Below are 26812 nucleotides of genomic sequence, written 5' to 3'. Positions count from 1 at the left end.
CGAATTTACACCATGATATATGGTTTAAAAAAGAGTAGCGTAACTAAAACGAAATAAATCTTCAGAAATTGGTGAAGTTATGGTTAATCTTATAAGTTTAGCATCTGAATGGCAAATATCTAAGAAGAAAACAAGTGGGGTTGGTGTGGGAGCCAATCGAATAGATTCGGAATAAACATCTACACAAAATGTCAAATATTTCTTTTTTACGCTTTAAAACGCTCGATGCATGCAATAATCGGTCACAAAATCAGCGAAACCAATAGTTTTCAGAATTTCCATGTTTAAAATGAACGACTTCTTTGCAGAGGGGGTCTAATTTATTTATAAAACGTAAGATAACTGTCTCCGCCGGAAAATCAAGTTCAATTCAACTAAAAAAATATTACACCGTATGAACAAAACATCTGTTTTTTTCGTTTAAAATTAGCAAGCTCTAAAGCACTGATTATGAAGCTTAAGCTGGAAGTTTTGGCTTCCACGGCCATAAAAAGAAAGAAACCATGGCCCCAATTTGCCTGGTTAGGGCAGGTAATTAATTAAAAAAAGGAACTTTTTTCTGATGACAAGCCCTGCTTTGCCTTCTTCATAAGATTTTTGTATGTCTTTGCAGGAAACTGAAACTCTGTTTATGATTGATAGTCATAGATTGAGTGTGCTCTATCTTCCATCTGGAAAAACCAAACGCAAAATTCCAAAACTTCATCAACTGTTTTTGGAAGTTGTGATTACAAACCATTCAAAAAATGGTAGGGCCTACATTATTTTCAAACTGAAGCATTTCACTTGTTTAAGAGCCGTGGAATGAAGAGTTCAGTAGGTTCTATCTCATTATCCCTGGTATTTTCAGGTAATATATTGATTGGTCTCTTGCATTCTGGAGAAATATTCCTATGGTGCAAAGATCAAGATGCGCTTAGAATTATTCATGGTATTCGCAATCTGATGTACGGTTCATCGGACAAAAATAAAGGTCTGTGTTTGCTGAAATTTCGTTTGAGTTTTTGGTCAAATTCTTTAAAATGCGTAGGGAATCCCGCAATATTTACAAAAAAAGAAAATAAATTCTGAGAATGTTTCCTCGAGCTTGTAGAGTTTATTCAATGTTGAATAAAACTTAAAACTCTTATCTACAGGTATAACCCGTCCAAAAATTCAAGTGTCGAATGATGGAACAAAGATCGTCGTCGTAATGAACAATCGTGAATTTTATGTTTGGGAACGACTGAATTCTGATGGAGATGAAGATATATTCAGCGTGAATCAAACTAGCGATGCTGTACCAGGATTATGGACTAGAGTTCAGTCACCCGCTGAAATCAACATTCCCGAAAACAATTTCAAAGAAACGACTGTTACGATTTCTTTCTATGAAAATCAGGTTTGTTAAATCAATGAAATTGATTGGATCTTGTCTTCGGATCGAGATTTAATGTAATCTGATGATGTATTTTGTAGGTATTAGGAAACTGTTGTATGGTTAGTTGTATATTCTATGTTGATGCACATCTGGCTGTAAGCACTGTATTAATCAGGTGGTCAGATTTCTGCCAGGTCATTTTCACAAAGTAAGTTTCATCAGTATTTCGGAGACATTAATCTAGTCTATATTATATCTCATATATGATAACGGTTAGAATTATTTTTTGGAATCAACTATCCCAAGGTTTCAATTAATCGCACAGAATTATGACATAACTACGTCCAAAACGCTTGGGTGATGGGTATGAGATCGACAGGAATGTCCAAAATACTCAGTGAAAAAATGTTAAGACGTGAATATGTACACACTCAATGTATTATGCTATTATATTGACAGTGGGTGTGGATATGAAGCTGAATGGTCTGGATTGCTCTACCCTATTGATGAAATATCTCCGAAATGTCGAATAATCCGCTCTCACGGTGGATTAGTTGGTTGTTATGGTAATCAGTGTCAGGTTGTTAGCGTAGCGGTGAATCAGAAACATCCAGCTGATTCTCGATTATTACACATTTCACCTCTGTCGGGTAGCGTTGTCGTAGCTGATCTGAAAGGTTGCGGTCAAAAAGATTCGAATAAATATGGCAGGTCTGTATCAGAACCTAAGGTTATTATGATAATAATCTATTACCCGTAAGCACTTTAAATAAGACATTTCAAAGCTCTACAAAATAAGATATTTCAAAGCTCTACAAAATAAGATATTCCAAAGCTCTACATAATACAGAACAAAGAATTAAAGATAAATTAACTGATTTTGTTTATTTCAATTTGATTTGTATGAAAGTCAGATGCCAAAATTCAGTCAGTTTTGGTAGTACATGTACATACATAATATAGTTGACTAGCACACATAGACAGCTGAACTAAAACATTGATTTTACTCTCTGTATTGAAAGATCGCCAAAAAGACTTCTTTTACTCCAAGAAATTAGCTGTTAAGTATGAAATACTTTCATATTTCTTTTTAGGACGTATTGGATTGTTGATATGAAATGGTTATCCGATGATTTATTTGTCGCTTGTATGACTAAACAAGGCTCAGTTTGTATACTGAGTAAACTAGGTGAACCGATTCTCGTGCAAACATTCGGCTGCTCCGTAGAACTCGGACCATCTTACTATATACCTCTTCATCCTTTAATCATGGTTCAGTAAGTTATAAATCGTAATCATAAACCGCGTTTACACTATGAACCAAGCATTCACTCTAGCGAAAAGTTCATACTGAATCGGTCTGTTCCAACGGATCATTTTAAACCGACCAAAAAGATTGCTCCAGGTCATATTCTAAATTTTGGAATGGAGCATTTCTGCGCGTGAATAGAATGATTGCTTTATTTGCCTGTCAATCAGTGTGTTGTGTCTAGCTGGATGAAAACATGTGTGAAGACACAGCATCGATTAGGTCCATTCTAAATAGGTATCTTCCAGAGACAGGCCAAACTAGGACTATATAACAATAAGTGTGAACGTGGCTATACAGTCAGGCAGACAATCGTTACATTTAAATGCATTTTATTTTTTTTTTCATAGTTCAAAAGAACGCCGAGTTCTACCGAATATATCGACGGATTCAAACATCAATTCCACGTACTCGGAACTGGATTTGATGAGGCAGAGGTTCTCATTGACCGTTCATCCACGTTATCCGGCGTTACTCTGCTCCGACGGATACATGGTCACCGTGCTCGTTTTACCGGAGAATATCCACGCGTTGAATCTAATGACGAGCTACGTGGCTGAAGCCAATCACAATCTCGATAAAATACGTCAGAAAAAGAATATCGACGTTTCGCTGATCGATACGCTGAAATTCAGCGATATTCCCGACCTGGACGGTAGTTTGAGGTCTTTATCATCGGTGCGTCATCTGCCCGGACGCAGTATCACATCAGCTGACCGATTTAAACTAGACGACATCAACAGAACTCTAGATTCCACCGTTGACAGCGTAGCGTTAGAGGTCAGCGGAGCTGGAAATCAATTCGGTATTCCCGATCTAGAATTCGGAAAGATATTTTTCGGAGACGAAGATTTCGGTTTATTAGACGATCTGGCGGCTGAAGCGAATGCGCTCGATCCTTCGCAAAAGGCTCAGATATCATTGTTTAACGCGTGGTCTCTAGCCGTCACTAATACGACACCGTGGAGCGCTGAAATGGAGAAACTAACTCAGTATACGATCTCATTACTAGTGAAACTATTCACCGTTACTTTACTACAAGGTTTGAATACGTCGATGAGACAAACGAATTATTCGACGGCCGATGAGAGATTGTCGCAGGTATTCTCGATGTATCGTTCCGTGTTACATTTAGTGAATTTCGACGTCGTTCAACAGAATCTGATCCCCGTCGTTCTTCACTTCATCAACTCGACCGTCGATTTACTGCTGACGAACAGCGATCTGAAGAAATCGTTGTCTCGCGCCGAGATTCTCAATTCTAGTTTCATGATGCTGTTATTCACGGAACGGGAATACAGCGAGGTTTACACGTTGTTAATGAAACAGGAACCGATATCGCGTTCTATTCAGTATACACCTGCGATACTGTGTGATAAATCGGAGGCTTCATTGCTCAAGAGAAGGAACGCGAATGGTATTCTATCCTGCAGGTAAATTACTTGAATAATGTGAACAATTTGTATTATAGCACCTGTTCGATCGCAGCTCAAACATTGTATTATAATCCCTTGTTTTACATCAATGACTGTGTCTCTCTGAGGAGAAGTAAAATCCTAACTTTTACTACTGCTCTGTCACCTATAAGGCCAGGAACCTACCTGGGTGGTGAGAGAAGCAAAAAGCGACTTGTACAGGGACCTTACAAGTAACGTACCGTGTTTGAAATTCGAAACCCGTGACCTAACATCCCAGAGTTGTATGCTTTAACCACTCACCTATGTCACTCAAATATCTACAATTTGATGAAATATTCAGTTTTGGTTGTGTTAAGTCGTCAATAATCATTCGTGTTTGCGTTAAAGGTTGAGTCATGTTTGGAATAAACTTCTCAAACATATTTCTGGTCACTACAACGTCGCTTCTAAACTGGAAAAAGGAATTCCGAAAGCGTTGACGAAAATACTCTGTATGACTCAGCGAAAAATACAGGACCTGAAATGTGGAATCGTCAAACCGGTGAAGTTTAAACTGAGTCAAGGTGAGGAGAATCTCGGTGAATTTATCTCTCATTTCTGATGAGGATTTGATTCGTTGTTTATATGGTTTTGTATTATTTGTTTTAAAAGGTGATGAGATGTATCTTGATGGAAGCTGGTATTTTGCGGTTCACATTTGGAAAGAGCGTTTTAAAGAATTGCCAGGTATGAATTAAACACAGATACTGATGTTTATTGTTCATAGATCGAATGTTTCTTATAGAGACCGTTTACATCCTGTATTTTTAGTGAGTAAACTCCACAGTCGTAAAGCAGTGAAGATCTTACACTCAATACTGTACACATCTTTACAAGTCGGTGAATTACGATTTGTGATCGAAATGGCGAATACTCTACTGAATAGTATTACTGAAGAGCAAGACGCACAAATAGCTGATGACCATGAAACTTATTTCCTGCATAATTTCTTTAAACCTACTGGAAAACAGGTAAATGAATAAAGATTTTGATGTTGTGAAGTTTGACCCGATACCTAACTAAGGTTTATTGCGTGATTATTTCAGACGAGTCCGATACAGTTACCGTGTACTGAGTTTGTGGCAGCTCGTAAAGTTATTCAAACAATCGCGCGGTTTATGGCGGCTTATTTCAGCAATCAACCGCTGTTTATATATCCACCTCACTCGGTGAAACCATTACCATCACTACTGACATCCATCAAACCAGGTAAACTGTGACTGGTTGACTGATATTAATCTCAGTACTGAGTTAATGAGCAAAACCAACAGTTGATGATTTTACAATTCAATCTGACAGTTTTGAAGTTTTGACTCAACTTCATCAGAGAAACAAATAACATAATGATGGCCAATAATGCACTTACAATGTTGTTCTTGTTTCTCTAAAGATGAAGTTAAGTCAGAACTTTGAAACTGTCGAAATAAATTGTCGAATCATCAACTGTGGGTTTTGCTCAGGTAAAACTATCTACTGGTATCTGTGGAGATGCAGAAATTATTTTCAATGCGTCGCAAGTTCTTTCTAGATAAGATGATTTCTGTTTTACGTAGGTGATCGAGTGTTACCTGTATATCACAAGGCTTTAGCTACTATAATCAGTGAGGAGAATCTTGATTCATTGTGGACTAACGATAGAGTGATGGAATACCTACTGATAGCTGGATTATTACCGGAGGCAGCGTGGTTCGCTAATAAAGTTGGAGACTGGAAATCGGCGTTTATTTTATCTGTCGCTTGTCAGGAGAAACAGAAAAGTGCAGTGCAACAATATGGGAAGTAAGTTCACTGAGATTTGATAATTAAAACTTTATGACTTACTTTAGTTTCAACGTGATAATAACCTGAAATGAATATTTTTATTATTTCAGGAGATTGAAGAGTTTACTATTGCCTGAAGATTTGACACCTATATCGATTCTACAATCAAAACTAGAGAGGTTACAATACAGTCAAACAATTACTGGACAACAACCTAACAATGAAAATAAACTGGGAGCTCGATTTCTAAGACGCAGTGCTTCAGTTGGTTAGTGTTTATAGAATTTTGTACATTCTGTATTCTAGGTTTCAGACTGAAAATAGTAATTCGTATTTGTAGGTTCACTGCAGATGGACGATGAGTCTAATATAGAACAGTTAACTAAGTCGATCGCTGATATATTAAACGCTGCTACGATCAGTTGTGCCGATATAACTCCGTGGTTGTTAAACGGTTTAGTCGATCAGTTGAAAGCGTTAGTGCAAGATTTAACCACGTTTGTACCGCAGGGATATTATTTACCAGCACCTCCATTGTTCTGTCCTCAACCTACTACTAATGAGGTAAATTCTACTGTAACCCATATTCTTCGCAAATTTGTATTCGGCTTCTAAAACCGTTCGGTTTTATGATTTGTAGGAGAATTGGCCGAAAGAAGTTGAAGAAGAACACGATGCACGAATGAAAATTGCATCACTCGTACAGTTGATATTAATCATAATGAAAGCATCACGTACTGCGTTACCTGCTGTATACTGGTATATAGAACAAGTGTGTGATATACACAGTAAAGCTGAACCATTCAGAGTGAGTTCCCTCTCTAGCCTCGTGTTATATCTACTACTTACCATGAACAAATATATTTCATTCTTGTTCTTATGATATTTTTGATAGAATTTGGCGTATAGTACCACAGCTGATCTAGACAACGTTTTCAACCATTTTAAAGAAGCGTCGTGCCTGAGTTCAAACGTCGAAGATCCTAGCGTACACGCGGTACTGTCAAACTTCAGAGATTTCTGTAGCATTATGTGGATGCTGCATACTCGCGATAAGATGAATTTATCTTTGAGACAGAAAGCGGCTGTTTTGAAAGGAACTGACGTTCTAGAGGTTTGTAGAATCACTCGTGATCAGTTTGTGAAGGGATTCACGGGCATAGATTTGATCACTTATATATTAATTTCAGACAAATGATGATTGTCTACAGGAAGACCAATGGTTGACGAGTTGCTACACATCTCTTCAATGGACTGTACATATGATACCATTCATGCAGTTTTGGGAGAGTAGTAGATCGATAATATACGAAGCGCTTCTTTCTCAATTGGTCGAATTTCCCGCGAACAAAGAATCGGCCGATATTTTAACCGAGTTCTTTCACGACGAGAGTAGACTCGATCCGGAAGTTCAAGAGAAATCCGATCGCCTTTTGAAAGATTGGCAAGGATGTTTTATCAGTGATATTAATACTGAGATTGTCTCACCGCGACTGTCACCACGATCCAGTAAGTCTTATTATCATTTTGACCCAGCTCCACATTTCTGAGTTTGGTTTGAATCTGAAGTGAAGATTAGTCTTTTTTCAATGTTCTGCTGGGCCCAGTTGTACAGTCGTGACTTAAGTCCAAAAGTGGTCTTAAATCTTAAGACAGGTCTTAAGTTGTTAAATCGAGTATAGAACTAAGTTGGTCTAATAAATCTAAGCCATGACTATGCAACTGGCCCCTGGTGACTTGCTGCACAAAACAACGAAAATTAATCAGGGAATTTACAAACTCACTGGGTCTGTCACGTAAATCACTTATTGTGTATGTCAACCACATCACACCAAAAAAGGACATGGCAACAAGACATCTGAATCTGACATACAAACATATAATAATGATAATAACATCTTTATTTAACAGATACAGTTTACATGAATTACATATTATGTACGGTATATATTTGTAGGTACACCGAATGATAAGATAAAACGTTTGAATCGATATCCGGGTAATACAACTCGTGGTAAAACGCTGTCTTCATACTTCCATCAACAATGTAGAAACTTTGAAAAAAAGCTGAAACAAAGAGCGAAAATCTTCGGCGATTTCGAAGAATTTGTGTCGTTTGACGATAGTGAAAGAGCGATGCACGTCGGCTCGCGTGCGTTCGAGTTCGAAGGACAATACGTCGAGTTTCTGGATACGATGTTCGATATCGTGTTTCTGAAAATGAAAGATGATTCGAACGAAACGACGCAGCTTCCGTTGCTGCCTCAGTTCGTGATGGAGCTCCGGAAACAAGAGCTGAGTTCGATGTCGTTCCGTATCGTCACGACTCTCCAACAGAACCAGAATTTGAGTATGTTTTCGGGTCGGAATTCGCTGAGATACGGAACCGGAACGCCACCTACGTCGCCGCGTAAACCGGTCGATGTATCGCCGTCGCCGCGGTCTCCGCGACGTCAGTTGACCAGGCGACATAGTCTCGTCGAAATGAACGACGCTGATAGGTTACCACCGGTTACTCCGATTCTGAAGAAATCCTCCAGTCAGGGCAGTCTCGATCATCTCGATACCGAACAGAAACGACCGCGACGAAGCGTCAGTTTCAGCCACGAGAAAACTCATTATTTCGGTCACTATCCGCTGATGAGACGCAGTAATAGTATCGTTAGCATCGACGTCAGTCAAATGAGCAACGAATCGTCATCGGCAGCTGAACAGACGCAGACGCCATCTCCGCATCAAAACAACATGAAGAATAAACGTAGTTTTAGTTTATCGGATCTACGATCACGCGTATCGGCTGCTTCGGAAACTAATTCACTCGCTCCCGAAGTTCCGTTCAGCGTGTTTCTGGCGTTTCGTGTCAATCTCGGCGAGCAGTATTCGCAAATCTCGAAGTTGTTAGAATGGTTGACTCGGTGGGGTGGAAAACATCACGTACTCAACTCACTCGGAGTGAACCTAGACATTAATCAACCGACTATTCGCGTGAAAGTTCATCCTTATCTGATTCTGCTTTCGTTGTGGTTGATTGAAAATAAATACGAAAAACTGCCGTTATTGGACGTACAGAAGAAGAAACAGAAACTCTCCGAGCGCTCGCCGAAAGATCAGAAACCTCCGACATCTCCGAGAGATTCACCGCTGAAGAAAACAGAAGCTAAAGTCGTAGAGAAACTGACACCTCGTGAGTTACCACCGGCACCGGTTGTGGCTGAAATAAGCGCCGTCGTGGCCACTAGATTGAGATCAGAAAATATTCCCGAAAAATCTGAGCAGAGCAGTTCTACTAGTGCAGAGAAAAAGAAATCTAAATCTATGAAAAGGAATAGTCCAAAAAAGAAAAAGAGCAAGGATAAGATAGATGGGGGTAAGAAGAAAACGGAAGGAGTCGTGAAATCATCAGCGACGAAATCGCGGTCGCGAGTATTCGCATCTCGTTTGAATCTCGGACGGAGGTTCAATCAGAGAGATGAACCGAGTACAGCTAGTGATCTATCTCGTATCAGTGAACGAGCTTCTGAAGCCGATCAATCTACCATCGCAGTGAAAAGGTACTATTTCGGAATATCTCATTAAAAAACATGTCCGTGTCGTATATCATCTGAACTTAATTGAAATAATTTGTTTTTCTTATTCAGTCCAAACTTGGAGGACTCCGTTCCGTTCAATGTTCTACATTTACCAGAATCTGATGATGAATCGTCTGAAATTCCCGTGTCTGAAAGGTAAGAACTTCTTCATTAATCGTCATTTAAGAACATCGCTCTGTTTATGTGTAAGAAGTACAAGGATTTCTGTTTTGAAATTGCTTCGGAGAATTTTCAATCAAATATACATATACCAGGAACCTTTAATTTTGAAATCTTGTCTAAGATGTACCGTCAAATAAGTCAATATTAGAGAAATTAGTTGTGGACGTATTGTAGACCCGAAAACAAATATTCCTAAATCAACTTCATTTTTAATTCCTATTGCGAATAATAGTTTGAATAGGAACTTGTTTGCCCACATTGAGAATAGCCATGAGAATAATTGACCTAGTTAAGCGTGCCCGTACGAAAACATAGTCTGAGTACTACACTGTGTATATGCATCAGTGAATATGACATTTTGGTGGCTCATTCAAATTACCCTTTGACATGAATTTGTTTTGTTCCATCGTATTTTGGAGTTGGATTTATTGAAAATATTTGGTAGGCATTTTGTTAGATTACATAAGAAATTTATTCCATCTTTCTAAGCACTCAATTCCTGTTAGAAATTCTGCGTATGTGAACCGGTATTATTTTCAAACTGTAAACAGTCCTTTAAACATTACTTTCTTAACATTTATGTGTGTGGTCCAAAATATTTCTCTGACATACAAGCGATATATCATTGTTTCAAAAATCATTCATTTCATTTGCACAGTTTGAAATTAGATGAATTGAGAGCTGAAACAGTTGCACCAGTTGAGGGTTCACAACCGGTTGAGTTTGATCAGACGAACATGAATGATTTAGGGCAACATTTATCCGGAGTAATCCGGTCGGAGCTGCGTCGTATAGTCGAGGTATCTGTCGATAATATTCATTATCATTTATTTTTGTCGAGAACAATTAATTTTCATAATTATGACATCATATCTTTTATTCACTGAGTACCTTAGTGTCAGTGGTACATCGCCATTGCAACTCCTCATGGTTCCCACAGAACCGGGAAATTGGGAAAAACTTGGGAATTTTGAGATAATAATTCCCGTTTGTAAATATTTGGGAATTTGAATAATTTTCCTCAAATCAGGGAAATATTTGGGAAATTCATTACATTTCACATATTGCATTTGCCAAGGGCAACTTTTCTCAGCGATTTCTCTTTAAAATTACCTTTATTAACCAGTCACCACTAAAATGTTGACTGTAGCATGACGATATGTGTTCATTTGCATTTGGGTAAATTGAAAAATCACCCATGAAATACTTGGGAAAAACTCGGGAATTTTGAATTCATGTAACTGTGGGAACCATGAACCCCTAGTAGTTGATGCGAGGTCTCAATACATCTCGGTGAAATCTTTTAACGTTTGTACTGTGTTTAACTTTCAGATACAACATAAGAGTGTATTAGCGATGTTAGGAGCAGTAGAGGGAGAATCATATATACCACCACAACAACCACAACCTGTATATACTCATCATCAATCGAACACTGTACCATTATATATACACAGCGCTGCTACTCAAACAACACTGACGTTGAAACAGTCGTCTCAGGCATCGAAAGGAACCGTTACGCAATCCGAGGCAAGGATCCGTCGCCATAGACGTAAATCCGACGAGAGACAACCGGCTAATCTCGATTCCGACGGCGTATTGAATGCGACGGATTTCGACGTTTCGTCCGGAAGTCTCGCTTCGGAAACGATCGAAAGCGAAAAACAGAAATCAGCGTTGAGAAATACCACGAAAACGAGAACAGTCGGGACAACGGTCGGGACAGCGGTACACCAGTCGAGCTCGAGTAGCAAACGTGAAAGCTCGGAGAAAAAAGTCGAATTCAATATTCCCGAAAAAGATTTACAACGAAAACGACAACAGAAATCAGACTCGGTGAACTACGCGTTAAACGAATTACACGCACTGACCGGTGAAATAAACAGAGAACCAATTCCATTATTACGCATTACAAATCAATCTACGGATCAGAGGAGTTACCGGCAACCATTCAGATCTATACAACCCGATTTCAGATTACCTTCCGTTCCGACACAAGCGTGGATTCAACCAGCTCCTTATCAACATAATGAAAATGTACCACCTTCGTTACCATTCTTTAGTTATAGACCACGTCCACCTGCACCTCCAGTTCCGTCTGGTGGTCAACATGTTTCCGGTATACCGTTCCCATTGCTTCATATTCCTAAAGAGCCACAATTATTTGTGCCACCTGCGGCAGCGCAGTACACCGCTTCGCTGCAACAACGACAGTTCATCGATAATGAACGAATAAAACAGGAGAAATTACGGGAGTTTCAAGAGGAAGCACGTGCCGGACTACAAGCCCGAGACGCCAAACGTTTCGGTATTAATTTACTGCATATTGACTTCAATGCGATCCCAGATCAGGAACGACGCAATGAGGAAAAAAGGTTCGTTTTTTCTTTTTAAATACGTCACATTAATACAAATTTTGTGTCTTCAATTTGTATCATTTTGACATTATCGTATTTTTTGTGAAGGCAAATTCATCGAATTAGAAAATACAGTCAATCAGAATCATCAGAAAGCGAACAAATAGAAAAGTCAAAGAGTTCCTCTGTTCGTCCAGTCGTCTCGCGTATCGATAAGGTAAAATTTATAGATTTTACGCCTGTTATCAGATATTGTTCCGTTCATATCAATATTTCCACTGTGTTTCTAGTTTCAACAGATGCCCAGTAGCCCTGAACGAACTTCAACTCGCAGTTCACATAAATCTCAAAGTCCTGAAGTAATCAGTAATAATCGCAGTATTGCGGTTACTACTGAAGTAAAAGATGCTGATAATCAGTACGATGGAATAGATGAAGATAATCTTCGAATTCATCACGGCTACGCTATCAAACCTGGTTGGTTATCTTTCGCAGCTTTATCAGTTTGAACTTCTATTACCGGTATATAAGATATGGAAGTACAGGAAAATTGAAGATGTTTTGATTTTGTAGGAAGTTATGATGAATACCTGTACAGCAAACATGCAACAGAGGGTCCTGATACGAGTGCTAAAGTACAGTACGATGTACTCGTTAAAAACAAATTTACATCACCAAAAAAAGTAAGTTACCTCATAATTCCAAGTTCCAATAGAGAATTGTGGATCTGTGGAATTCCCTTCCCCAACATCATTTAAAGGGCAACTAAAGATATTTCTCTTCAAGTAATCACCTAATCCCACCCATCATACTGAATGTTTAATGTTGAATAGGTTGAGTTTGCTACATCTACTGAAGATCTTGATGAACATGTTCGTCGGCAGGAACCATCTGCTTGGAAACAATTCACTGATTACATGGTATCAGTACAAAATGGAAGTAACGTACTTCCACCTGACATTTTCTTCGGATTGAGATTTGGGAATGACGCTTCGCAACCCGTTCAGGTAAACCAGTAATTCCTATAGCGATTCTGAAGTCATTGAATTATGTTCCATTTATTAATTCAGTTTACTGTTACAGGAAGGTCCCGGATCCGGTAGATCGTATATTAATGTTATTGATATTGATGCCGGTGTAATGGATGACATCGTTTCCTCAACTCCGCAACGAGTACAGATCGTTGAAAAACCTCGTTCACGCGGCTCCTCACCCACCAGGATCGCTGTCGTTGAGAAAGGTACAGAGTAACTCGGTTTAATATCGATCGGTAAGAATTGAGAACATGTTTAACTAATTTGTGATGTTGTGTGTTTTGTAGGAGTAAGTCCGATCCCAGCGGATGAGATGCAGTATCGAACAGGACCTGATCCAACCACGCTGCGAATGTTCAGTCATCAAATTACATCAGAAAAACAGTAAATATCGATGAAGTACTTTGTTTCTGATGCAGAATATTCATAAGACTGACTTTCTGTTAATTAATTGCAGGTTTGCCGATCAGATTATACCCGGACGCGCGGCTCGTAGCAAGTCAAAGAACGCCGTGATGAGAAAATTACAAGAAATGAACCAACAGATAAACGCGATCGATGAGATGTCTCGTAATATTGAAGAGGAATATAGTGATACTAAATTAGTATGTAAAACACATTTATGCCCCTGTCTCCCTCTCTTTCTTGCCCGTGTCCCTGGATAGCTTCAAGATGGATATTATTTTCTATTTCTAGCTGATGAATACAATAGAAAATCTGAATGAAGCCGTAGCTCCTGGAGATAGCTATTATCCAAGAGCTGATGTCTTATCATCGGCTGAATATAGTCCTAAATCAACGCAGGTTCGTTAACAATCCAAATAATCTTCCAAATATAATATCCTGTAGAACTTCAAGAAATAACGATTTCCATGATTCTTTATACGTCGTGACAGAAAGTGGTTTCACCCAGAAAATCTGAGGGCATCCCGAGTGTTAGAGCTAGCGCGAAAGACGCTGAAAATCTGAGAATCTCCGGTCTGAGCGGTGTTAGCGATATTATCGGCGAGGTGATTGCTAGGGGTGATATCGATGCCGGTGATTACGGTTTGACGGAAAACGAAGCTCGGAAATTAGTCGATAGAGCAAAGTAGGTTTTATCAATCAGGGATATCTTTGAAAAATTTATGAATTAGAACATTATTTTTAAACTTAGAAACTTCTCTGATTCACTGGAATTTTGTGTAATCACATAGAAAAATCGGGGAAAACCTAGGGGATTTGTTAATGGGTGGAAAATGGCCATCCTGTTATTTGATAACGGTTTAAACATGATTTTGATCCTGTTTCAGTCAATTAACCGCAAGAGATGACATCGCAGAAACAGATCTGAATATGGAACAACTTCAGGAAATATTCCACGATACTCCGCGTGAGTCTGTTACCGATGATACGACGAAACAGAGAAATAAAGAGGAATTGAATGAATTCATTGAGAAGCGACGAGCTGAACAACGAGAACAATATATCAAACGACTTCAACAATTACGAGAAGCTGAACGTCATCCTTATAAACCTGGTTCTGATAAATTACTCGTAAGTATTCTATGAGAATATACCGATACATCGTAGATAGAATCCAGGGATAGACTTTGACCCACAGAAATGAAAAGGGTATACCAGGTATTTGCTAAACAAGGGCAATTATCTACGCAGAGCCAAAACGGGTCTGGAAAATGAAATTTCAGTGCATTTCAATGCCTATATCCTGTGCAGCTGATTGCTGCTCTGTTAGTTGCAGGTGAAAAATTTACTCCTTTTGTTCCTGTCCCTGCAATCATCTGTACAATCATGTCATTATATTCAACAGGAAACTGGAACGATAAAAGAGATTCAAGCGTTGGACAGAAAACGAGAAGCGGAAAGAAAATCTCGATTTCAGAGCGATATAGAACGCAGGAAGGAAGAAGCTGCCGTTTTAATGGCTGACATTATCAAAGATCAACCAGAAACTCCTGCAGCATTTCAGTCACGCCCTAGACTCGCGTATAGTCCTCCTCCAACTCAACAATCACCACCTCCGACTACAGCTACAACTACGAGAGTTAAATCTCCGTTAGATCGCAGTAGAGTGTTTAAACCGAAGTCAATACTCGCTCGAAGTCCTGTACGCGAGGTCGCTAGGTCTGGTGTCGATTATGATCCCGACTGGATGCATGTTTCTCAACCAGTGCATGACAGGTAAATCAAATCAATGTACTTGCAGACTATGAGATATCTCATAGTTCCAGTTCTGCCATCATTGCAACTACGAGTTATCTCATAGCTGATCCTTCTTATCAATCACATAATCGAATTTGAATAATGACTGACTAAAACGGCTCGATCGCCAACTAAGAGGTAACTTGTGGTGGCAACTGGTTAAGAAAAACAGTGGCAGCTGTGTTAACGCGTAATTCAGGCAATTTAACGTTATTTACAACATTTTTACAGAGCCCATCCACAAGTGAGACTTACACAAGAAGTTTTACATTCGTACGACGTTGATGCATCTAGCGTTTACACTGATGACGCGGACACTGCTCGAGCTTTAGCTTCGTATACACGTCAAATAGAAGCTATGGATTATCACGATGAAAGTAAACCACCGAATGGAAGAGAACAAGAACAACCATCGTCATCTACTAAAATATACAAACCTAAACCTCTGAAGGCTATGGTGAAAATGCAACGTCCAGAAATTACTCGTAAAACTAATAAACAAGGCCCACGAAAAAAGCAGACCTACGCAGAGCGCTTGGCGGAATTGAACAAAGGAACAGCAGTCGTAGAATCTGGTGAAATATCTCGCAAAGAACAGGAGAAAATCTATGGTAAGTATTTGAATAATGTGAATGATGTCGTCACGGTCGTTCAGTTACAATGAATTGATGTTGTTTTATTCAGGATCTAAGAGAATTCCTGGTGTTTATCCCGCACACAAACCATCCGTAACCCGACCCCTGAAAACTTACACTGAACGACTTCAAGAAATGAAAAATCCGTCCGCAACATTCACGAAACCTATCAGAAAATCAGGTAGAGTAAAATACGACATTATCATCTATTTATAATCTGGAAGTTAGTAATTTAACGTAACGACACTCAATTTGTTTCTTTTAGGTGAAAATTTACCGCCGGGATATCGTGTGTCTATTACTAAACAAGGAATAACTTCTAAAAAACCGGCTCAAAGACCATCTACTTATACTGAAAGATTGCAACAGACATCTGCTAGACAATCCGGTAAATTCATCACGCCGCAAATTCATCATGTTTTTGCAAATTACAATATCTCTATTGCGTTCCTCTTCATTTTATAGCAGAAAATATGGAATCACAAAGAGTAAGTGTACCTTCAGTGACTCGCAGACAGCCGAGAAAACCAGTCACCTATGTGGAACAGTTACAGAAAATACAGGCTGCAGCACCTAAACCAAAACATAAACAGGCGTATGGTAGGTTAAATACTGATTCTTTATACTCATATCAATATGCAAACTTGAAGAGGAATAGTAGTTTATATATTGTGTAATTCTCTGTAGGAGTCAAACCTCAGAAAACATATCACAGTCCACCAGTACGGAGTCATGTACGACGAACCCGTCCTTATGCCGACCCATACGCCGATCCTGACGATATCGATTCGGATATTAGTCCACTCAGTATGGATGAAGCTGTACACAGAATTCTATATGAAGATGATGATAGTATGACTCTCGTAAGTTTATAAATTCGTCTCGTCTCACTTATTCTCACAATTATTCGGATGCTTATATTACTGTTTGTTTGTTCGTAGGGGGCTGAAGCAGCATTGACCGATGATGACGATCAATACAAACATTTAGTAGATGTTAATGATTTAGTTGGTTCTATAAGTGAAGGCAGTATTATGAGTGTTATTGACTGGGATGCTGTTAATATGATGATCGCTGATGTATAGTGATAATTAGTCTAGTGTGAAGCCTCATACAATTTCGGAATGAATTAGTTCTTCGTTAAAACAAAGGTGGTTTTGTATGTTTGTATCAAAATTTGCCTAGTAAATTGTTATTGAATTTTCAACATTTTATATTAGCAGATGATTAATTATTAATATTTATAGAAATATATATATATATTTGATAAAGATTTTTGATAAATATATGAATTAATAAATCTACTTTGTACGTATAAACCAATGTTACGATATTAATCCTTTGAGATGTTTTTTATATCTTCACATCACTGGGATTGTAGAGCAACTTAGATGGCTGTGGATACAGCCACTCACAGGACTGGGTGAAAGTAGTTTCAATGGATATTGGAACAATCACAGCAAATCAATGGAGTTCTCATAATCTCATCGATAAGGACGACGAACATCAACAATGAACGACGCATACAACAATAATTACTGATTGATTCTTTTGTTGATTTATTTACAGTACAAAATAGGACATAGATTACATATAAATGCTGAAGATCTTTAAATAAGGAATATTTATGAGTTATTTACTTCGCCAAACACAACATCAGCTATTGATGTTAATCCTATTTCTCTAAGAGCCACATTCAGTTGTGTATTTGAAGCCCGTTCACCTTCAACCTCCTGAAATGTATGGATGTAATCGTCATCTAATTCTACCTCATATCAGATATTTTAAACATTAAGATGTAATCGGAACTATACTTACCATCCAGTTTGTAAGCATTTTCATAGCTTTTGCCTTAGCATCAACGGTTTCTACATCGCTTTCGATAAACTTAACATCTTCACCGGTGAAATTTAATTCAGTTGCCAATTTCTTCCAATTATCATCTAACTTTTCTGCAACCATCTCGATAAGTTCTTTACTAAGAGTGTCTGGTTCATTCTCTTTTGCTGTAAGTGATGTTTTGCATACAATAATTATGACAATGAATGACGTAAAAGCAATATAATAATGGCGTTTAATATTTACCATTTTCTCCCTGAAGGTCTTCATCTTGTCCTTGTTCACCACCTTCAACTTCTTCATCGACTTTACTTTCATCTAACTTTTCATCGTTCTGAGACTGAAATACACACATATCTAATTATTGATTAGATCGTATTTCTAATCAGAATCAACGATTGGTCAATTCACAAGAATGACATTATCTTACGCTCGGAATTTCTTTCGCCATTTTTGCAAACAATCCTTCCAAGAAATTATGTAACGGTTTCCCTGGTTGGTTTGTCTGGGAGAAGAAATGTGGACTTCTTCTAGCTAACAATCTCAGCGCTGTCCATTGCCAGTTCGCTTTCAGGTGATCTCTGCAAGAGCAAATTTTTTAACATACGATTTTCTTTAAAGAATTTCTTAAGCTATGCAAACAGACAGGGTTAAGAAATAAACATACTTATACTGATCTTCAACCATGTTTTCTGGATTTGCTGCCTCTATAGCGGGTTCGAAGAATTTCTCCAAGCTTGGTAGAAATATTCTGAAATGATGCATCGAATTGAGTTATTGAAACTATTTGATCACACATTTCATGCATAGATTTAATCATCACAAATCATCGTACCTAGATTCTGCCTTGCAAGCCTCAATATTATCCGGGCATAAGTTCCATAATCTGGTTAATTCAGGGCTACCCATCTTTATTACTTTACCACCACATGCTCTGATATCATCGCCGAGGCTTCTCTTTTTCCTGTTCGAAATTAACACATAAACAATTACATGCTCTGAATGAATTATAAAACCGATGAAACTCTAAGCGAAATCTAACCGTTGCCGAGGTTTAGCATCGACGGATTTCTCGCGGACAAAATTCGGACAACCATCATTTTTCCAACTATTCCAATTCTCCTCTCTTTGTAGAACATGCTAAATTCAGAGATAAATATTTCTTAAGTGATGAATACATATTATACTTTTTAAATCTAAATTTCAGGTTTGAAGAATTACCTGTAAATATTCAGCGAATGATGCGCCATCTGGTGGTGTTTCTTTGATTAATTGTAGAACTTTTGCGGTGGTTTCTTTCACCCAATTAGATTGTTCTTCACTCATCACATGTTCATTGCTGAATGGAAATAAATTTTACATGCATATATTTTTTGGAATTTGTTTGATATCAAAAATATCTGACCAACAGAGAGGGGGAGAAAATACTAGATACCTTTTGAATTTGACAGTAGCGTTCAGATATTGAAATAGAATAATGAACTGCGTGAGGACATATCTCCTGAAGTTACTATCACTTAGTTGCAGATCCAATAGCTACACAAATTTAGAAAATATAAACATAGAGAAGGAAATATAACGCATGAAATTTGAAGAGAAACCACAAACAACTTGCCTTAGAGCTGGTGAGATACTTGGCAAAGTATGTGTTCTGAGACTTCGAGGTTTTCGGTTGTTTTTTCTTCGAGATTTTGATGTCGGGTAATTTATAACTAGTAAACGCGTTTAAAACATCATTGGCATTCTAGAAATAGAGCGAAAATGGAGAATGAGTTGAATGAACTCGGTATGACAAAACTACAAAAGAAACGGAAAGGCTTCCAACTGACCGATTGAAACTGTCTCCAGGCAAGTTTCTCATAACATTGTAACGGTGAGCGGAAGTAATCTTGTAACGACCAGAATTTACGATACATATTGTAATCTATAGGAACAGACCTGAAATTATATCGGAATAATGAATTAAAGCCATGAACAATGAACAACCTACATAATTGATTCTACCTAATTGACATACCCGGCAGGTTCATTCATCTCTCCTTCTTCAACATCCATACTCTCCTCGATCGACTTCTCACCAGTTTCCTATAGAAATCATTACTATCGTGATTATCCCATCCAGGACAGATTATCTTTATAAAATATCGCATTGAGACGTGGCTTACCTTGAAATGGGTCATGTCGATCTCCAGATCAAATTTAGTCACGTTGTCCACATGGAACTGACTCATTAAATTCAAACCTTCAATCAAATCAATACGTATTTCATGTAGTTGTGAAGAAATTGCCCACTTCTCTGTCAGGGTTTGAAGATACGCAAAATTGCGCGTACCTATTTAATGAACATGTTGAATGAATTCTTACTGACCTGATTTCTCCGATAGAGGGAACAATCGTGCTAGAAACAGCTGAATTCGACCACAAAACACCGTGTTCTGTGATTTCGATAACCGTCGTAAAAGATCTGAAATTATGACAGTAATTTTCAAATGAAGTTTTCATTGACGTCATCTGGATATCTGTAATTCATACATACCATTACACATTCTCAACAGGTAATTCTTTCCAGCTCCATAAAACATATCCTTTAATTGAAAACAACAAACAGTAAGTAAGAAGGAATTGTTCTAAAGCTAAATTTGGAATTGTTAAACTCTTTCAGTGCTGACTAATCAATACCCTATAGTGCTGGATATAATTTGAAAATTTTAAAAAATTCCACCCTAGTGTGTTGAATAATGGGAATACCACTATAGTGCATCTACACTGCGGCACGGTTTATCGTTAGTTACTAGTATTTCACTACGTTTGACAGGTGCTGCCATTTTTCAAGAGAGATAATTAACTGATTACTAATTACATCAATACACCACAATGCGGTGTACTAGCAAAGTCTATCACTGATTTATACACTGCACTGCGGTGTAGACGCACTGAGAGGGTTAATGAAACTCACAGATTTCCATTCCATGACACCTTCTTCGACATATGTAAAAACATCATCGCATCTCTCTAATGTGACACTATCAAATACATCAGATAACATCAGAAACGGCGTCGATGGTGAACATAATTCTGAAAGATAATCTACAGTTTAAAACCTTGTAGAAATTTTCATGTAAACTCAATGTCTTAATTTCTCAGAGCACCACTCTGGTATCATTGATAGGTTCAAGATATCTTCTTCCCTTTAGTAGTGGGCGATTAAGATTCCATGTCTCTTACCATTTTTCACAGCTAATACTGAAAGGTTGATTAAGGCTTTGTAAGTCTCACATTCACTGGAATTCAACTGTAAAATTTAAAGCAGTCAATCATTAGATTCAGCCCTCTATTCCATATAAATAGTCAATGATACTATAGGATAGAGCAGAGGAGTAACTTACAACTAGATCTTTCAAACAATCTCTGAATGCTTGATCCAATGCAAGTTTCTTTTCAACATCACTAAAACAGAAATACATTAATACAAAACAAGGTTCTACAACATTCGGAAATCTATTAGAGAGACTGTTTATCCTGGCTGGGCAGTGGTGGAATACAAACCTTCCGGCAAGCTTAGAGAAATTTGAGCTGATTTTTTCAATGCTGTCATACTGATCTGTTTTATGAATAATATCCTGAAAAAAATGGTAAACTAGTTTTAAATTTCCTTTTATAACTTACACTCTAAAATCATTCAATTTTGAGATAACTCATAAGTCACAATCCAAATTCCAATCAAATTCAAATACCTTTTTCCATTCCACCTTTTGTATCATCTTTTTATATTTGTTATTAGATGTTTCTACTAATCCCATTTGACTATAGAAAAACAATAAATACTTACACGAAGTGATTTCCTCGAAGTGTCAAAACTAAAGCTCGAAGCCGCGGTCTTAGGCATTTCAACGAGCAGGATGCCTTTATTGTATTCCAATTAAATTTTATTGAAAATTATTTCCGGCTCGTGTCTCATAAAAATACATTGCTCTAGAAGTGGAATTATTGCTAACAAATTTACAACACAATATTAACTTGAATTATTAAATTCGAAAAATGAAGAACATAATTATTTTCCAATATATTTTTTAGAAATGATGTAATAATTAACACAAATTACGAATTAATGAAAGTCTGATCATACTATTTCGTTGCAACATCAACTACATGACATGTTTTGATGACGTATTACACAGGCCGGTGTCAAAATTGAGTTGGTCCATTAATTTCGAGATGGTTTAATTATCTTAACATGACAACAAATCAAATGGTAAACATTTCATTAGAATCACAAGCAAGGGATCGAGGTAATTCTTTATTTGGTTTTTGTATCAAAAATCCTAGAATACAACCATTTACCATCCACTTTCAAAAAATTCAACAAATCTGTATTTAGATAAGCCTAGAAAAGAATTGGGAAAATGTTTGCCAAAATTTTTGTTTTTTTTTCACAGAAAACGTCATGTCTCGATTCTTTCAAATTATCAGCGATCTTCGTTACAAAGGCAACAACAAGGACCGAAAAATCATAAATATAAACCCGAAAACTTCAGACCTCGGCGAAGTTAAAATCTCGATTCCTGTCGATAGAAAAGAGAAGGCTGAGGACTTAAAGATTTTGGGAATAGACATTGGAAAATATTCTGAAATATCACAGTTTTTCATATGCGTTTTAGGAGTATTCGTATTCTATCTGATTTATGGATATTTTCAAGTAAGAACCTTTCAGCTACAATTAGATTTTAGTTTTCGATTATTTCGCTGATTTTATGTATCGTTTTCAGGAGCTGATATTCAAGTTGGAAGGATTCCGTCCGTATGGCTGGTATTTAACTTTAGTACAATTTGCTTGTTATACAGGATTCGGTTTGGTGGAACTTCGATTCAAACAGGATAAATCTAGAAAGTATGAGTCCAAAATCTACTGTGTTTTTAAATCAATTTCATCCAGATTCAGTTCTGCTTACTTGATATAATGTTCAATTTCAGAATTCCATTGAAAACTTATAGTCTCATAGCATTTTTGACTGTTGCTACTATGGGTCTGTCCAATACATCAGTCGGATATCTGAACTACCCAACTCAAGTGGTTTTCAAATGTTGTAAACTAATTCCAGTTCTTATCGGTGGAATAATCATACAAGGTATACGTGCTCAAAAGATCAATATTGAAACTCCACAAGCGGTGAATCAAGTATTCGATTTCTTAAAAGGTATACTTTCATTTCAGGAAAAGTTTATAAAGTTCTAGATTTTGTAGCTTGTCTATTGATGAGTATAGGTTTGATAATGTTCACATTAGCGGATAGTTCGATGTCTCCAAACTTTCATCTTTATGGTTAGTATAGTTTCACAACTACCGATATATTCATCTACTCCTGAATATGATTAACTAAATATTCTCATAATTCTAGGGGTGGTATTGATCTCTTTGGCTCTATGTGCCGATGCAGTGATAGGCAATGTGCAAGAAAAAGCTATGAAACTACATGGTAGCAGCAATAGTGAAATGGTATGTAAATTCTCTGCTGGTACCCATTCATGAGATGATATTGTACACGTATTGAAACAATTTCTTTTTCAATTATTTTCTAGGTATTGTACTCCTATGCTATAGGATTTGTATATATCCTTTTTGGTTTATTGATGTTTGGACAACTCGTTCCAGCATTTCAGTTTTGTCTCAATGTAAGTAGTTCTTGGTTTTGATCAGTTTTAGGTCCCTGTACTGAATTGTTAATATTGAGAATAAGCGATGACAATTTTTCAGTATCCTCTGAAGACATATGGATATGCTGTGATATTTTCACTGAGTGGGTATCTTGGAATCAACTTTGTGCTCGCTCTAGTTAAAACAGTTGGAGCATTAGTAGCTGTTACAGGTAATTGATACAAGGAGTAAAAACTGCAGCTTTTTTTCGAGTTTATAAAAAGATTTTTTTTTTCATATTTCATTTTCAGTAACAACTTGTAGGAAAGCGGTAACAATTATCTTATCTTTCATATTCTTCTCTAAACCGTTCACAATGCAGTAAGTAAATAATGTTAATTTCAGGCCATTATTATAGAACTCCTCTAAAGCCCTTGTCTTATGCAATATATTTACTATTATTTACAGGTATGTGTGGTCTGGTTTGATAGTGCTGCTAGGGATATATCTTAACGTTTATAGTAAAAACAAGTCGAAATTCGACCGAACATTTCATGAATGGAAAAATAAGATATCGTTTACGAGAAGACCGATTAGACAGGTGTCAAAACCTGCTACTATTGTTTGATTGTTGTTTTATCGGGTTTATATACGAACAAAGAATCTGAATGTATTTGTTTGGTGAATCGACAAGAACAAATTCTCTTCATGTAAAGTGTGAGAATATTTTAATGATTTCTACATGTAATTTTTGTTTGTCCATATTGGATAGTTTGATAAGGAGTAATAATAAAGCAATCTCTGATAAGCACTATTTCACTTTTAGCATCAACAGTCTTCCATCTTATCACTGAATTTAGTTTTTAAAGAGGTATTAAAGGCAATCGATAGACACAATTTGTTTTGAAGGAAATTAGAATTCATTCTCGATGTTTACCGTCCTTTTTGTCCTTGTCATTTCATGTGTTTATTTTTATGGAAAAAATAAAATATTTATGAAATAACCAAGGCTTCATTTTTTTTTCAAATTATGAGTGGTAAGCATGAAGTTTTTGGCAGAATTTCAGAGGATCGGTGCTCCAAGTAATAAAAAAAGCCTAATATGTCTCCCCTCAATTGAATCAAGGAGTTTTTTTTAATGAAAATCTGTCTATTGACGGGATTCTGTGATAACAGTATGAATGATGATCGATTAATCATGAATACATGGTAAGTGGGTTTTTCCCCCATGACTCAAATAGACCGCTTTCCTCGTGCATTGTGTGAGTTAGTTATCTCGGGGTGCATGAACTGTCAGTGTATACGGAAAGGATTGTGTAACTACAGAATATCGTTCTTTTACTCATTTCAGGTTAATCCGGAAAGGCCCATCTAAAATCTGCCCACCAGAAGTGCCCACAAAAGACTCCACCTTGAAGTACCACCAAACACCGAAAGACCTGCCGCAACCGAACCTGGCAGTCTTGACCTTGTCCTGCATGGCAACAGGAATGCATGCATACATAAAGCTAAGTTGATTGTCACTTATGCCCGGTGACATCATGAAATGTCAAATTAACAGTCTTAGACATTCAGACTAGTCCCAATTGTCGGTGTTTTATGGATCAAAGTTTACAATTCTTTGTGTAATTTTGTTATTTTCCTATTGATTCAAATTGTATGAATCAGTTGGAGTGGAAATTTGAATAAAAACTTTGAAGTGACCTTGCATGATATGTGATATTAAAAGCTAGTGATTTTATCATTGAATAATCTAAGTCATTATTAAGGCTAAGAATGATACCTTGTTTTTCCTGATCGGTCGGGTCATTTCATAAATCAATGAAATTTGTAATCAGTTAATTTCTATCTGCCGGGTCTGTTATGGTTAGCTTGATCATGATTTTAAAGTAATACCTTGGTAAATAGGTGGCCGGCTGGGTCAAATTTTAAAGAGTAAAAATGTAAATCAGATTGATTCATTAAATCTTACGCTTTCCAGAGTATTTGGCCAGGTTTATCTCTGGTTTTAGTGCGGGGAGCCATGGACTCGAGAGTCCATGGTTGTGGGCCATAGACGTTTCTGTTTTAGAGTCTATGGTTGGACCATGGATGTATAAACTCTAGTTTATAGTTTATACGTCCATGGTTGGACTGTTTTTGAAATACAGTCCACATGTTTGAGGAGCTTAAAACGTTATAATACCTCGAGCACAAACCTGGCATTTTGTGTAATTGTTGTACACTGTATGAGAATAAATATGATTGAAATTCTTTATCCGTTTAGCTACTCTGAACTTTGTTAGTTCACCAGTCAGCGGTTTTTTGTTATCTTGCAATCCAACTCTTTTTTCAACCCAATATTCCCACCAACATTGTGCGGAGACGAGGATGTCCGGAAAACATGATAATCAAATATTGGCAATACAGCTTACCACTTCAACCCGGACACACCTAACACTTGTTGACCGGTTAGAAGCGACTGTTGAGCTGCCGAAGAGTAATTATGAAATTAGCAATCTTTTTGATTGTCACTATCCATCAAGGGCGGATCCAGACCGTATTGCCCAATACATTGTACGGTCTAAAATTCAAGTGCCCTTCGGCAATTTTGTGATGGCATATATATTTCATCACCCGCTAATTTGATATTTCCACTGATGATCGGTTTGATTTTTATATACAGAAGCAGAGTCCTGAATTGTTAACTTTGCCTTTAAAAGTGGCACCCAGTATCCTTCTTTTGATATTAACATTACATGATTAATTACATGAGATTTGTAAAATTTGTTTCTCTTGTAAAAATCATTGTTTTTATTTTCTTCATGCTTTCGGTAAATGTAGCCGATGACCTCCTGATCGTCTCTAAGGTTCGAACCCAGTAATTACTGATACTGGTTCAGAGTGGTCCTGATGCTGAATAGAGGGTGCACGGGGGTGTCCCGGGTTCAAATCCAGTAATTACTGTGATTCAGAGTGGTCCTGATGGATAAAGGATGAACAGGGGGTGTCCCGGGTTCGAACCCAGTAATTACTGATACTGGTTCAGAGTGATCCTGTGAATAAAGGATGTACAGGTGTTGTCCCAGGTTCGAATAAAGTAATTACTGATACTGGTTCAGAGTGGTATTGATGCTGAATAGAGGATGTACATGGGTGTCCCGGGTTCAAAGCCAGTAATTACTGATACTGATTCAGAGTTGTCCTGATGCTTAATAAAGGATGTACAGGGGTGTCCCGACCGTACAGTGCTGCCTCTATGCTCATCGTTAGCGGGATTTTCATACACTAACTAAAGTCAACTCTGGCAATCGACGTGCTGTCCAGACTCCGTGACCTTAACTTGCCAGAGTTGACTAACGTTAGTGTATAAAAATCCCGCTAACGATGAGCATAGAGGCAGCAACGTACGGTAAATGTTGAATTTATCAGTTATTACAAAACTAGACTTTCATTGCAGATAAGACAATATCAATGATTTCCATACTTGATATA

General features: G+C 37.5%; 3 protein-coding genes across 5 annotated transcripts; 2 read left to right on the top strand and 1 right to left on the bottom strand.

Moving 5' to 3' along the window:
- The first annotated feature begins 184 nt into the window (after window positions 1-184).
- LOC141899158 (uncharacterized) lies at window positions 185-17086 on the top strand. The gene is made up of 40 exons (XM_074785315.1): window positions 185-333; window positions 431-531; window positions 614-749; window positions 851-973; window positions 1137-1381; window positions 1459-1568; window positions 1820-2071; window positions 2455-2637; window positions 3020-4102; window positions 4475-4650; window positions 4739-4813; window positions 4898-5097; window positions 5173-5335; window positions 5680-5905; window positions 5998-6155; window positions 6228-6451; window positions 6528-6695; window positions 6783-7001; window positions 7078-7396; window positions 7845-9438; window positions 9526-9612; window positions 10298-10439; window positions 10972-12014; window positions 12105-12213; window positions 12287-12473; window positions 12570-12679; window positions 12830-13003; window positions 13080-13236; window positions 13318-13414; window positions 13488-13635; window positions 13727-13834; window positions 13927-14120; window positions 14323-14566; window positions 14841-15211; window positions 15464-15843; window positions 15917-16048; window positions 16133-16255; window positions 16333-16467; window positions 16555-16730; window positions 16809-17086. The coding sequence occupies exons 2-40, from the start codon at window positions 451-453 to the stop codon at window positions 16950-16952; spliced, it is 9996 nt and encodes a 3331-aa protein (XP_074641416.1). The 5' UTR covers window positions 185-333; window positions 431-450; the 3' UTR covers window positions 16953-17086.
- Window positions 17087-17414: 328 nt separating this feature from the next.
- Window positions 17415-21625, bottom strand: LOC141899300 (THO complex subunit 1-like). Of its 2 annotated transcripts, none has more exons than XM_074785521.1 (20): window positions 21536-21625; window positions 21253-21326; window positions 21093-21153; window positions 20932-20998; window positions 20663-20781; window positions 20243-20291; window positions 20075-20170; window positions 19872-19948; window positions 19724-19791; window positions 19536-19644; window positions 19322-19450; window positions 19142-19242; window positions 18928-19045; window positions 18749-18846; window positions 18542-18670; window positions 18374-18457; window positions 18137-18287; window positions 17953-18046; window positions 17677-17873; window positions 17415-17597 (listed from the first exon to the last, which is right to left on the bottom strand). In XM_074785521.1, exons 1-20 carry the CDS (start codon window positions 21590-21592, stop codon window positions 17493-17495), a joined length of 1983 nt encoding a protein of 660 aa, XP_074641622.1. In that variant the 5' UTR covers window positions 21593-21625; the 3' UTR covers window positions 17415-17492. The 2 variants fall into 2 exon arrangements, with proteins under 2 accessions (XP_074641622.1, XP_074641621.1); XM_074785520.1 differs by having other exon boundaries at window positions 17415-17600; window positions 17686-17873.
- A 234-nt stretch (window positions 21626-21859) lies between these two features.
- On the top strand, window positions 21860-24293 carry LOC141899395 (adenosine 3'-phospho 5'-phosphosulfate transporter 2-like). 2 transcript variants are annotated; one of them, XM_074785661.1, is made up of 10 exons: window positions 21860-21958; window positions 22143-22402; window positions 22473-22594; window positions 22678-22832; window positions 22919-23026; window positions 23103-23200; window positions 23284-23376; window positions 23459-23570; window positions 23650-23719; window positions 23807-24293. In XM_074785661.1, exons 2-10 carry the CDS (start codon window positions 22151-22153, stop codon window positions 23964-23966), a joined length of 1170 nt encoding a protein of 389 aa, XP_074641762.1. In that variant the 5' UTR covers window positions 21860-21958; window positions 22143-22150; the 3' UTR covers window positions 23967-24293. The 2 variants fall into 2 exon arrangements, with proteins under 2 accessions (XP_074641762.1, XP_074641761.1); XM_074785660.1 differs by having other exon boundaries at window positions 21866-21995.
- Window positions 24294-26812: the final 2519 nt, after the last annotated feature.

Source organism: Tubulanus polymorphus, chromosome 2 (assembly GCF_964204645.1).
Source record: "Tubulanus polymorphus chromosome 2, tnTubPoly1.2, whole genome shotgun sequence".
NCBI lineage: Eukaryota > Metazoa > Nemertea > Palaeonemertea > Tubulaniformes > Tubulanidae > Tubulanus > Tubulanus polymorphus.
This window is presented reverse-complemented; position numbering and strand designations above follow the sequence as displayed.